The sequence below is a fragment of the Phyllobates terribilis genome, unplaced genomic scaffold (assembly GCF_046119375.1).
Source record: "Phyllobates terribilis strain yellow unplaced genomic scaffold, ASM4611937v1 Scaffold_10__3_contigs__length_209671492, whole genome shotgun sequence".
NCBI classification, from domain to species: Eukaryota; Metazoa; Chordata; class Amphibia; order Anura; family Dendrobatidae; genus Phyllobates; species Phyllobates terribilis.
This window is the reverse complement of record NW_027362770.1, coordinates 147,024,402-147,039,120: the sequence shown is the minus strand read 5'-3', so window position 1 is coordinate 147,039,120 and position 14,719 is coordinate 147,024,402. Positions and strand designations below refer to the sequence as shown.

General features: G+C 44.5%; 1 protein-coding gene across 2 annotated transcripts in view; it reads right to left on the bottom strand.

The window, feature by feature from the left end:
- Positions 1 to 14,719, bottom strand: part of LOC141164538 (DNA-directed RNA polymerase III subunit RPC2) — a 169,317-nt gene that overhangs the window by 92,289 nt on the left and 62,309 nt on the right. For both annotated transcript variants that reach the window (XM_073649906.1, XM_073649907.1), the window contains one exon: positions 5,878 to 6,000. In XM_073649906.1, coding sequence (XP_073506007.1) covers positions 5,878 to 6,000 — 123 coding nt within the window. The remainder of the gene's footprint in view (positions 1 to 5,877; positions 6,001 to 14,719) is intronic.

Here is a 14,719-nt window from a genome sequence, read left to right as displayed (position 1 = left end):
ACACCCCATGCAAACACGGCTACGGCGCAAACAAGGAGGAGGTGGAGTAATGTTTTGGGCTGGAATCATGGGGAGAGAGATTGTCGGCCCTTTTAGGATCCCTGAAGGGGTAAAGATGAACTCCATAATGTATGTTGAGTTTCTCAAACAGCACTTCCTTCCATGGTTCAAGAAGAAGAACCGTGCATTCCGCAGCAAGATCATTTTCATGCATGATAATACCCCGTCTCATGCTGCACATAACACATCTGCATCTCTGGCTGCTATGGGCATAAAAGGGGACAAACTTATGGTGTGGCACCCCTGCTCCCCTGACCTCAACCCCATTGAGAACCTCTGGAGCATCATCAAAAGGAGTGTCTATGATGGCGGGAGGCAGCTCACATCTAAGCAACAGCTCTGGGAGGGTATTCTGTCCTCATGCAAAACAATTGAAGCAGAAACCATCCAAAACCTGACAAATTCAATGGACGAGAGAGTTCAGAAGCTCCTTTCGAACAAGGGGTCCTATGTGCAAATGTAACATCACCTAGAATAAAGTTTTGAGTTGAAAACTGTTTGATTTCAGTTTGTAATAACCTGCTTATGCTTATAATTTCAAAAATGACCATTTTTTTGTTCTTTATTAAAATGAAAAGGTTGAAAACTCTGCTGTGCATAATAATTTGGAACATGCATTTTGAGTGCAGTTTGAGTGTTTTATTTCTTAAAAAATATACTGTTATCATAGGCAGTTTGTACAAAAACCTTTCAATTGTACTCTAATAGTTATTTGACTGGAAAATTACAATGACTGCAATTCATATAGGTAATTTGGGAAAATTCTGAGAAAATATTATTTGCATAATAATTTGGAACACAGTGTAATAGGAAGCCATATTAGGTCTGGGGAGTTGAGTCGAGGCTAGTGGGAAGTTCTAGTGAGGGCTGTTCAGAGGAACAGTCCGGGAGCAGAGGCTCAGTCAGAGCTCTGCTCCACAAGTTAGGGCCCAGGATAGAGGCCCCGGAGGGGAGCAGGGAGCAGGCTCCATTCTACTTAAGGGATCCCAGGGGGTACAGCGCGTGCAGGACGGCACCCGTACGCCCCGCTCCTGCCAGGTGATCAGGAGGGATCGGTTGCTACACTTAAAACCCCAGGGGGTCAGGTTGGTCCCGGATCCGACGTACATTAAGGACTTCAGCATACCCGAGCGGGAATGAGAGTGAGCAGCGTAGGACCATGGTGATAAGGACTGAGTGTGAAAAAGGTCAAGATAGGAACATATGAAAGTGGGGTTCCGCCAGGCATTCCTAAATTTGCTGAGAAAGGACTGAACCCCTGCCCGGTGAACGCAGCACGACGAGGGAGGCCTTTACCCGCAAATTGCATTTGTGAATTGCCTAAGAACTGTAAGTAAAACCTTGAACGACTGCATCGAACAGCCTCTGTCTGTTTCTTCACCGGCATCACTGATCCTCACCGCACTACAAAGCCCAGCACACCATTCCACCATCTATCTACACTGCCCTGAGGCCCGCTCCACCTGTGGGGAGCTGTACCATTTTTAGCTGCCTTGTCACCTGCCTCAGAGGACTGCTGCAGCGCCGGTGACCTTCACCAGACACCACAGGTGGCGTCACGAATTTCTCTGAACTTTATTAGTAATCGCTACCCCTTTTTGTGCACTGTCCGCCCTTGGCCAGCCACCGCGAGATATATATATATATGCGTTGATTCCCTCTGCACCTAGCAGTCCTGAAGAGGACGCGGTCCTTCCAGGCTCACCTACATAGTAGCAATCCAAGCTCCCATCACTATAAAGCACTGCTACAACAAACCAGGACCCACGGAACAGCCCACCCAAACCCAACCTGACCAAAAGAACAACCACAGCAGCCTGACAAAAGCCAGAATCAGGAAGATGGTAGATGAGGCCCAGGAGAGATACGTTGGTGACTGGAGGAACGATATCAACGCCTCACAGAAACTGACCATATACCAAAGCCTACAGAGAGAATACAGACTGGCTCCATATCTGGAGAAACTCTCGGACCCCAGAGACCGCCAGATCCTGAGCCGCTATAGACTCAGTGCCCACAATCTGGCCATCGAGGTCGGCCGGCACAGGCAGAGCTACAAGCCCAGAGAGGACAGACTGTGCCCACACTGTGACCTGGAGGCCCTGGAGGATGAGACCCACTTCCTGCTACACTGCACCGAATACTCAGCAGTGAGGGACACTCACTTCAGGAGACTCACAAATCTCTTCCCGAACTTCAGTTCCATGAAGGAGGAAGAGAAAACATATCCTGCTGGGGGAAGAAGAGCGTGCGGTGGAGATAGCAGAGCAGTATGTGAATGCATGCCATAGGCTGCGAGAAAGAGGACTATGATATGCCATGGACTTCCATAGCCCCCACCCATCGTTCCCCATCCACCATCCCCTAAGTCCACTTGCTTTGGCCCTGCGGCTGCAATGCACGAATGAATGTGAGCCTGACCAGGTCAATGCTATCTGGCTAAGGGAGATTAGTAAAACCAGGCAAGGCCTTCATTTCTGGAGGAGGCTACAGGAAGGCAGTGGGGCGGCCACCACCCTCCAACCCGGGTTTTCCAGTGGCTCTTGCCACAGGTCCTTTAAAAACCTTGCACTAAGGATTAGTGTTGTTCAGTGTTGGGACCTGCTAGGAGCTTAGCAGGAAAGCTCGGCGGGCCTGTGAGTAGCTGAACCTACGCCTGGGAAGGCTCTGCACCCGTCAGAATCTGAGCGGCCCGGCGCGGCCGTTGCCCACGGTAACCGTTGTTTATGGACTCATGTTAACTCGGCTGCGAACCAGAGGACTTTTCTGTTTACCCGTGTGTCACTGAATAAAGCTGTTTATGTTGGACTTGTTTGGGTCACTGCCTCAGTTACTGCACGGTCAACTGGCCCACGACGACCAATCCACTTTCCAGGAAACTGTTCATGTAGGAATGCTCGGACCTGACACCCATAATGTGGTGGTGCACCATCTTGTTGGAAAACCTCAGTTTCCTGGAAAGTGGATTGGTCGTCGTGGGCCAGTTGAATGGCCACCAAGGTCTCCCGATCTGAACCCCTTAGACTTTTATCTTTGGGGTCATCTGAAGGCAATTGTCTATGCTGTGAAGATACGAGATGTGCAGCATCTGAAACAACGGATACTGGAAGCCTGTGCTAGCATTTCTTCTGCGGTGTTGCTATCAGTGTGTCAGGAGTGGGAGAAGAGGGTTGCATTGACAATCCAACACAATGGGCAGCACTTTGAACACATTTTATAAGTGGTCATAAACTTGAAAAAACCCATGAAAGAATAAAGTTACGTTAAAACTCTCAATAAGATTGATGTGTCACATAACTCTCTACCCATTGAAAAAAATAAAGTTGGATCCAAAATGGCCGACTTCAAAATGGCCGCCATGGTCACCACCCATCTGGAAAAGTTTTCCCCCTCCCATATACTAATATGCCACAAACAGGAAGTTGATATCACCAACCATTCCCATTTAATTTAGGTGTATCCATATAAATGGCCAACCCTGTATGTATGTATGTATGTATGTATGTATGTATGTATGTATGTATGTATGTATGTATGTATGTATATATTTTTATGTGTGTATATATACAGTACGGACCAAAAGTTTGGACACACCTTCTCATTTAAAGATTTTTCTGTATTTTCATGACTATGAAAATTGTACATTCACACTGAAGGCATCAAAACTATGAATTACCACATGTGGAATTATATACTTAACAAAAAAGTGTGAAACAACTGAAAATATGTCTTATATTCTAGGTTCTTCAGAGTAGCCACCTTTTGCTTTGATAACTGCTTTGTACACTCTTGGCATTCTCTTGATGAGCTTCAAGAGGTAGTCACCGGAAATAGTTTTCACTTCACAGGTGTGCCTTGTCAGGTTTAATAAGTGGGATTTCTTGCCTTATAAATGGGGTTGAGACCATCAGTTGTGTTGTGCAGAAGTCAAGTGGATACACAGCTGATAGTCCTACAGAATAGACTGTTAGAATTTGTATTATGGCAAGAAAAAAGCAGCTAAGTAAAGAAAAACTAGTGGCCATCATTACTTTAAGAAAAGAAGGTCAGTCAGTGCGAAGGTCAGTCAGTGCGAAAAATTGGGAAAACTTTGAAAGTGTCCCCAAGTGCAGTTGCAAAAACCATCAAGCGCTAAAGAAACTGGCTCACATGAGGACCGCCCCAGGAAAGGAAGACCAAGAGTCACCTCTGCTTCTGAGGATAAGTTTATCAGAGTCACCAGCCTCAGAAATCGCAGGTTAACAGCAGTTCAGATTAGAGACCAGGTCAATGCCACACAAAGTTCAAGCAGCAGACACATCTCTTCAACAACTGTTAAGAGGAGACTTTGTGCAGGAGGCCTTCATAGTCAAATAGCTGCTAGGAAACCACTGTTAAGGACAGGCAACAAGCAGAAGAGACTTGTTTGGGCTAAAGAACACAAGGAATGGACATTAGACCAGTGGAAATCTGTGCTTTGGTCTGATGAGTCCAAATTTGAGATCTTTGGTTCCAACCACCGTGTCTTTGTGCGACGCAGAAAAGGTGAACTGATGGACTCTACATGCCTGGTTCCCACCGTGAAGCATGGAGGAGGAGGTGTGATGGTGTGGGGGTGCTTTGCTGGTGACATTGTTGGGGATTTATTCAAAATTGAAGGCATACTGAAGCAGCATGGCTACCACAGCATCTTGCAGCAGCATGCTATTCCATCCGGTTTGCGTTTAGTTGGACCATCATTTATTTTTCAACAGGACAATGACCCCAAACACACCTCCAGGCTGTGTACGGGCTATTTGACCAGGAGGGAGAGTGATGGGGTGCTACGCCAGATGACCTGGCCTCCACAGTCACCAGACCTGAACCCAATCAAGATGGTTTGGGGTGAGCTGGACCCCAGAGTGAAGGCAAAAGGGCCAACAAGTGCTAAGCATCTCTGGGAACTCCTTCAAGAATGTTGGAAGACCATTTGCGGTGACTACCTCTTGAAGCTCATCAAGAGAATGTCAAGAGTGTGCAAAGCAGTCATCAAAGCAAAAGGTGGCTACTTTGAAGAACCTAGAATATAAGACATATTTTCAGTTGTTTCACACTTTTTTGTTATATAATTCCACATGTGTTAATTCATAGTTTTGATGCCTTCAGTGTGAATGTACAATTTTCAAAGTCATGAAAATACAGAAAAATCTTTAAATGAGAAGGTGTGTCCAAACTTTTGGTCTGTACTGTATGTGTGTGTGCACACACATATATACACATACATATGTATATGTATGTGTGTATATATATATATATATTTATTATGCACACACACATATTTATTTATTTTTTACAGAATAAAGAATAGTGTCAAATAGGACATTTCAATAGCTCAGAAAACAGGAAGGAAAAAAATAAAAATCTAAAACTTGGTAGAAGTCAAATTGTCTGGTACTTCCATGTCTTCTAGAATAGTGCACATTTTGCAGATAGATTTACAAAAAATAAAAAAGTATAATAAAATCAGTGAATGTTAAAGTCAAATGTCTCAAAATACAAATTTATGCATCTAAAATGCTAGAAAAAAAATGGTGTAATTGGAAACACACGTAGTATTTTAAGGCTAGTCAAATGGGTCACATCAAAAGCATAAAAAAACTACAAACAATAAAACTTTATTTAGTGTTAAGCCCAACGTAAAAGCCTTGTAATTGAGCTTCTCTCTCTGCCTAGTTAGGCTTTGTATTGCAGGCTGCATACCAACAGCATAAAGTGAAATAAAGAAGTAAATATTAAAAAAATAAAATAAAGAAAAAAAAATAAAAGACAAAACATAACATACATAAAAAAAAATCCCACCTGCAGCTGGGTGAAGATCTGCGCTTTCTGGCACTCCTCCAAGCTTGGCCCGAATGCGGCCATCACGTGCTCCTCCGTTCCAATCATTTGGACAATTTCTTGGTCACTTTCGACACCCATCGCCTATAGGAATAGAAAAAAAAAATGGATGGTATTTTTATTTTTGGTTGTTCTTTTGGGTCGTGCTCGTTTAATGACATTTGCTTATGTTAATGCCGCGCTAGTTGATGGAATTACTCTCAGGCACTAGTTTGACGCGTGTAAGACCCCGGCCATCTGGCAGAGTCGGCCGCACAATAGTGGAAGCCATTAAAAGCGATTTGCTATCAGTTTTAGTGCGGGGGGTTAAACACTACGGCATGTGAACAGAAGTATAGTAGTAAAAATAAACAACAAATATAAAGAAAAATTACTTTTTTTTTTGTCATTCACCAGAACCTGGCGGACATCATTGGGATTTCGCCTGTTGTTGGGGGGAGGTGATTACACCAAATATTATGTTACAATGGTGGGATACAGAAATGAATGAGGTGGCCGAAACGCTTGGCTGACAACGAAATTCTAGCGGAGGTGCCATGTCTGGCCGCCCCCCACCTTCATCCTCACCAAACCTACACACCGGCTTGTTGGGGTGGCAAATTAATGACTTTACTGGTGACCCTGACAGTTAAACCGTCTTTGTTACCAATAGCAACCAGAGTTTGGGCCTAAAACTCAGGGGGCCTAATTTATCAAAACTGCCATTGTAAAGCTGTCTTTGTTTCCCCCGGCAACCAATCAGAACTCAGCTTTCATTTTCTTAAAGCAGTTTAAGAAATGAGACCCAAGCTCTGATTGGTTGCTAGGAGCAACACACAGCTTTGATTAATAAGGCCTAGTATGTTGTGAAGCCTTTAAAATTAATGGTCTGTCTTTAAAAGGGGTTTGCCCAGGTATAAAATATTGATGACTTATTCTTAGGGCTCGTGCAGATGACCATAGTTTTCGATGTTTTGATGGATCACGCTCTGACCAATGTTATTCAATGAGGCCATGAACATTTTCAATTTTTTCCATAGACCAAGCAGTCCAAAGAAAAATATAGCAGCGTGCATGATTATCGGATCGAACTCAGCCATTCAAGTCTATGGGTCCTTTCTTTTTTAAAAAAAAAAAAAAAATTCTCCACCTCCCAAGAAAAAACGTTCCCACTCTGGCCGGGATAGGGGCCAAAAAAGTGGCGGCCAGCACGATCGGACCATTTTTTCGGATGAAGAACATACGGTAGCCTTAGAATAAGCAATCAGTATCAGTTTTTCCCAAATAGGAGAATAGTTCACTTCACCTTTGGGTCACCATTAACAAAGAAGTATTTGACCTACATATAAAAAGGTGGGGTATCCCTTTAAAATGACTGTATACAATACATAATAAAAGGGAAAGTCTATAGTAAGCAAAAAATAAACTAATTAAGCCGCCTTCTCCCCATGTGTAGCAAACATAACCGGGAGCAGCAGTGATCAAAAACCATTTATGAAGGATCAAGAGCGGCGCCCGCGGCCTCTTCGGTGTATAGCGATGACTGATCATCAGAGGACAGGACCGGAGCGGATGAGTTAAAGCCTCTCTGAGTGCAGGGAGCACGTACAGCGACAAACACTCCCCGGACCGAATACCCGGCAGCCTCAGAAGCAGCTCATGCTGATACTGTAACCAGACATGTACGGTAATTGCAAACACAAAGAAAATGGTTTTTAAAGACCATTTTATAATCAGATGTTATGAGGCTGTGCCAAAAAATAATTCATACATGATATCGGATATTAATGTCTGGTCAGAGGATTCCTTACAGATCCGGCAAGTGCCAATCACATCCGCTAATGGAGAAGTGGCCATGCGTGTATTGTCACATGTTAAGGAAATAATTGTACTGAGTTATACAAATTAGAAACCACGTTTGGAACATTTTTCTCATCTGGGTATCTCCTCCCTGCTGTTGGATCTCCACCCATCAAGTGTAACTGACAGCTTCTCAGTGTCCTTCCTCCCATGCTGCTGAATTTTCACCCAACTAGCTGACAGACCGCTTCTCCACACAGCTAGCCTGACAGCTTCTCAGTGTTCCTCCACTCTGCTGCTGAATCTCCACACAGCTAACCTGACAGCTCCTCAGTGTCCCTCTACCCTGCTGCTGAATCTCCACACACCTAGCCTGACAGCTCCTCAGTGTCCCTCCACCCTGCTGCTGAATCTCCACACAGCTAGCCTGACAGCTCCTCAGTGTCCCTCCACCCTGCTGCTGAATCTCCACACACCTAGCCTGACAGCGCCTCAGTGTCCCTCCACTCTGCTGTTGAATTCTCCACACACCTAGCCTGACCGCTCCTCAGTGTCCCTCCACCCTGCTGCTGAATCTCCACATAGCTAGCCTGACAGCTCCTCAGTGTCCCTCCACCCTGCTGCTGAATCTCCACATACCTAGCCTGACAGCTCCTCAGTGTCCCTCTACCCTGCTGCTGAATCTCCACACACCTAGCCTGATAGCTCCTCAGTGTCCCTCCACTCTGCTGTTGAATTCTCCACACACCTAGCCTGACAGCTCCTCAGTGTCCCTCCACCCTGCTGCTGAATCTCCACATACCTAGCCTGACAGCTCCTCAGTGTCCCTCTACCCTGCTGCTGAATCTCCACACACCTAGCCTGATAGCTCCTCTGTGTCCCCACTCCCTGCTGTTGAGCTCTCACACTGCTCGGTACAAGCTGCAGCTGCCAATCATGCTGGGTGGAAGAAGGTTAAATACACTTGGACTCCTGAGCTTTCCCACTCTTTAGCTGGACTCATTTTAACATCAGAATTACACAACAACGTTTTAATATGACAATTCAAGAGATTTAGTAACCCCAAGTCGGTGGCTCCACACGCTCTCCATGTAAATGGTGGTGCCCACTACCCGTCATGTGGCTGCCAGCCTCCTGTAGTAGGTCTATAATTTCTACCCATGCCCTATCCAGTGGTTCTCCGAGCATATGATATTGATGAGCTATTCTTAGAATAGGTCACCAATATAAAATCTGTGAGGGTTCGACATCAGGCACCCCCACCGGAGCTGGAAGAAAATAATTAGTGGGGGTGCACAGTTTGAGAGCCCCACCACATCAGATATTGATGGACTTTCCTATGCCCACCGAACCATTTGATTGCATTTGGCCACATTTTAGACTAAAGTAGCCCATAATACGTCTGTGCTCTCAAAAGACACAATCTTTGGTCATTTCACGTCTTAGGCTATGTTCACACGTTCAGTATTTTACATTAGCATTTGTAAGCCAAAACCATGAGAGTGCTGGTTTTCCATTATACTTTTCCTGATTGTTCCACTCCTGGTTTTTGGCTTACAAATACGGAGGAAAAAAACTGACCAAATACTGTGCATGTGGCCTGACAGTCAGCAAAGACCTGGTGTTTTTTGGCTTTAAGGTCCATGATTTTAATTTCGACAAAGTTTTTGCAGGTGAGTTTGCACTAATAAAGTGTTGTGATGGATGTCTGAATTCTGGATGGGCTCTAGACAGCAGTGCTGGGGCCGGGGGTGACACTGTCAGTGAGCACAGCAGCCGGCTCACTGACGATACTGCCAAGTCCATAGCTCCCAACCATCCCGGATTCAGTGGGACTGTCCCGACTTGAGGGTTGTCCCGGCACGCCGTTGCTTGGCTCATCCTCCTTCTCGGGGGAGGATATTAGGGGCTCAGCTCTCTGCTCTGACAAATTAAATAAGCTATTCCTTTCTCTTGTGATCAGAGACTCAAACTCGCAATCTCATGTCCACAGGCAGCAGCTCTAGCTACGAGCCACAGGCCAAAATGATAAACATAGGAGAAGCGATCAGATTATTTATGGGGATCAATAAATGGCATAAAAAAATGGCGTCACTGATATTTTTGCTCTATTAAACCAAAAAAAAAAAAGTAATAAAAATGTAACGCTGAGGCTCAGACCTAGCGTAGATGCTGTGTGTTCTCTACTGCGTTTTTTTATGCACATCTCTACACGACGCAATAACAATGTTCTGATTATTGCTTATTTGCCCCCTTATTTGATGAGTTTTTGGTGTAGATGTCAATCCCCATTTTTAATGCTTTTTTAATAATACAGAGAAGCTTTGATTCTGCGCTTAAAAATGCAACAGCGTTTTTTTTTTAGGCTCTACATAGACGCATACAGAGAAAAAAGTACAAAAACTGCACAGTTCAGTCACGTCTTTAGAAGCACCGAGGGAGGAGATTTCATGGAATCACATCCACTTTGCTTGGACATTTAGACTGTGTTCACATGTAGTGTAAATGTTGTGCATTTTCTGCTGCTTTTTTTTTTGCACAGACATTCTGCTGTATTTAACTGTCCAAGCAAAATGGATGAGATTTCATAACAACTGCGCCCCCTGTGGTCTCAAGACGCTGCTGAACGGTGCGGTTTTGTTGCTTTTTTTCCTCTGGAGGTTTCCATGTGGAGCCTAAAAAATATAAATATAAAAACTTCAGATACTTTGAGTTCAGAATCAAAGCTTTTCTGTACTATAAAAAAGACACACTAGAAACGCTGCTTCATACTTATACCAACCCAGTCACCATGTCTATGATCTACGTGCCAAAGGAGGAGTCTGAAAGGGGCAGTGTTAAAAGTTTGATGTTTATGGACAGCGGTATGCAAGAGTCCTGGACTCTAGGGTCCAAGTACGACGAGGACCTTGGAGTGGAACTTGGTCGATGAGAACTCTTGGAATGAAGAGAGTAATTCAGGCCACGGGGACGACAACGACTTGTGGGCATCATTTTGTCGCTCCGATGATCCATATTATCAGCTTTCATTCGCTATGCCCACAAAAAAATCCAAAGCAGCCAGCGAAAGTGGCCCCCATCTAAAGTCTTAAAACGCAGCAGATTCTGGATCAGGTGAACAGTACCAGGTGTTGTGAAGTCAAAATGGAGTGCAGAACAGCTACTGAAAAGTAAAAGCTGAAGATCAAGTTGTGCAAGAAGCCACTGCTGTCCGGATACAAGTCTACTCAAGTGCACGGAAGAAGCCGACCAGCGCCCCCGAGGAGGAGGCCTCGGCAGAAGCCGACCAGCGCCCCCGAGGAGGAGGCCGCGGCAGAAGCCGACCAGCGCCCCCGAGGAGGAGGCCGCGGCAGAAGCCGACCAGCGCCCCCAGGGAGGAGGCCGCAGCAGAAGCCGACCAGTGCACCAAAGGAGGAGGCCTCGGAAGAAGACAACCAGCGCACCAAGGAGGGAGCCACTGAAGTCATCCAGTGCACCAAGAATGAGAACTTCTCAGCCACAGTCACGGCCCACGCCATTATTACCTGGAGCTTTGCTCACAGAATGGCCCGGAAAGGACCATGGGAGGAGTATGCCCGAGATCGCAGCAGCTTCCAGAGCGGGAGACCACCATTAGCTTTTGTCTGACCCCTCATCACAGATTAAGATTATGCAAAAAAAAAAAAAAACAAACAGCACAGCTATTACTAGCCAAGTCTGCATCTACCTCACACTGGCCTGAGTTAGGTGGAATTACACGGAAATTGCCGAAACGTGCACCGAACTCAAGTATATGGTGACTTAATAATTTTGGGGCATCATTGGCTGCTCCAAGCAGATGGAAATTTGCACTAATTTACTCCAATTCCTGGGATCAGTAATACATTTCAGACTGACTGACCATATTTCAAGTTTCCTTAGGAGGGCCTGTGCACACGTTGCAAATTTTCTGCACCGATTTGTTTCCCAATGCCATCAAAGTGAATGAGATTTCTTAAAAGGGTATTCCATCTCCAAGATCCTATCCCAATATGTAGTAGGTGTAATAATAATAATAATAATAATAATAATAATAATAATATTAGCAAATACCTCCAATTAGAAATATAGTATAGTTCTTCTGATTCGCTATGTCACTTACCCCATGTGCAGACATTACAGTTGCTTAGCTATCCATGGTTACGACTAGAGATGAGCGAACCTTTTGATGTTCGAGTTCGGCGTCTAAACCCGAACATCAAAAAAGATGTTTGTGTTTGGGCATCCGATCCCGAACACGAACAGGGCCCTGAACAACTGTAGTTTCCCCATGCTGTCACCTGTGTGACAGCGCGGGAAACAGGGGCTGTGATCGGCAGTAACATTGCTACCGCCGGTCACAGCGCGGCGGGATCATACTGTCAGGTGTCTGTGTGATCCCACAGCTGTGACAGTGACCCGCGGTAAAAAGCTTACCGCGGGTCATAAGCGCTGGCTGAGGAGACTACTACCTACATCATCTGACGCCTGCTGTCACAGTCAACAGCCAGCGCAAGCGCCGCTGATGGGTGGAGTGATCTCCCATTAGCAGCGTTTGCGCAGTGAAAGTAAAAAAAAATAAGTACAATTAATAATTCTTTAAATAAAAATAAACACCATATACTCACCTACACCTGGTCCCCGATGCCCTCGTCACTTGAAAAAAAAAAAAAAAAAAAAAAACACCATATACTCACTTTACACCTAATTCCCGATGCCCATGTCTCCTGAAATAAAGCTAAAATAATAAACCACCATAATCCTCACTTCTCCGCCATAGTCCATATAACCTGAGTGTCCCATATCGATCTCGTGAATAGAACGGCCACATCCGAAAATGTGAAAGCTATATGGAGTGTGATCGCTCCCGCAGTGTACTGCAAGGAGCGGCTGGCAGAGAGGTCACACGAGTTCAATCAGCTGATGAACTCGTGTGACCTCACAATTCACTTGCGGCCACACTGTTGTGTGAGTTTTCTCATGCAGCAGCGCTGCCTTCAGTGAAATCACCGGAGCTCTCAGCTGATTGAATTCCGATGAACTCTCTGCCGGCAGCTCAACCTGTACACTGACACAGAACTGATTACACTTCTGTCAGTGTATAGTCAAATGTCTTGTAGAGCAGTCACATCAGTGACGGCTGATGTGACTGTCCTACAAATGATCGTCGTGGGCCACTTGGGGTTATGTCATCACAGCGGACAGGTGAGGGATATGGTTGCTTATTATTTTTGGTTTCTTACAACCAGGAGACGAGGGCTTCAGGGATTAGGCATTAAGTGAGTATATGGTGTTTTTTATTTTTAAATAAATTATTAAAACCGTGTGGACTTTTATTTAAAATAATAGACTTTATTCTGGCCGTGTCTTTATTTCAAAATATTGACTATGGTGTTAGTAATGGGGGCGTTTTATAGACGCCCTCCAATACTTATCTGGGCTTCATGTCAGTCACCAATACAAGGCTGACATGAACCCCAACCCTATTACCCCACTCGTCACCGCTACACGGCAGTGGGAAGAGCGGAGGAAAAGTGCCAGAATTGGCGCATCTTATGGATGCGCTATTTCTGGGGCTGCTGAGGGCTGATATTATTAGCCTCTGAGGGGCCAGGATCCATGGCCCCTTCCCTGGCTATTAATATAAGCTAACAGCTGTCTGTTTAGCCTTTGTTGGTTAGATTTTTTAGGGGGACCCCATGTCAAATTGTTTCTGGGGTCCCCCTGTAATCTAGCCAGTAAAGGCTAAGCAAACAGCTGTGAGCTATTATTAATAGCCAGGGAACGTCTGTGGCTACTGGCCCCTTCCTCGGCTAGTAATATCAGCCACCAGTGGTTGGCTTTCCCTCTGCTGGTTATGAAATTGTTGCATACCATTTTTTTTTTTTTTAAATTCTTAATTTTTTTCATTTATAAGAAATCCCACGCCCACTGTGCTTGTTTTTGACGCTGCGTAAACTCACCCGCAATATGTCAATTTCTGTAGCGCCGCTACAGATTTTGACCAATTGAAATGTCATTACATGTACTGAAAAACAAGTGCGGCATTAGAAAGCAGCGAAAATACTCACCCTGGGTCCAACCGTAATCCAAGGGTTAAAGCGATGTCTTAAGTTTCTTTTTTCCAATATCTTTATTTAGCTCCAAAAAGCATTCACTACTGTCCAAAAACGCATAAAAAGCCACATGCAAAAAGCGGGTGTTTATTTCTGCAGCAAAGTGAATGAGAAATGTTTAGCGGCACACACACACGTTGAGTATTTTTTGACTCGCAGATTTGGTGCAGAATGTAATCAGCATGTCAATTCTCTGTGATTGATTGCCGCTTTTTATGCCTGCATTTTTTCAATGCAGTCAATGGGTGAAAAACGCAGGCAAAATGCACCAAAAGTGAATATAGAAAATAATCTTTAGCATGTCAAATCTCTGTGCAATTTTTCCTACATTTTTGCCTGCATTTTTCACCCACTGAATAAAAAAAAAACGCAGGCAAAATTGCAACAAAAAACAGCAGCAAAATCGAGTCATAAACGCTGGCAATAAAATGCCTCAAAAACATGGCAATAAAATGCCTCAAAGTCACGGCAAAAATGTAGGCAATAAAACGCATAAAAATTGCGGCAAAAACACAATTTTGATGCATTTTATTGCCTGCAATTTTGCCGCGATTATGATGCATTTTATTGCCTGCCTATTTGATGCCTTTTATTGCCAGCGATTTTGATGCATTTTATTGCCGGCAATTTTGCCGCGATTTTGATGCATTTTATTGCCTGCCTATTTGATGCCTTTTATTGCCAGTGATTTTGATGCATTTTATTGCCGGCAATTTTGCCGCGATTTTGATGCATTTTATTGCCTGCGGTTTTGCTGTATTTTATTACCTGCGCTTTATTGCGTTTTATTGCATTTTGTTTCCGCGATTTTCATGCGTTTTATTGCCTGCGTTTTTTAAGCGATTTTCATGCGTTCTATTGCCTACATTTTTACAGCGATTTTGCGGCGTTTTAGCCACAATTTTGATACT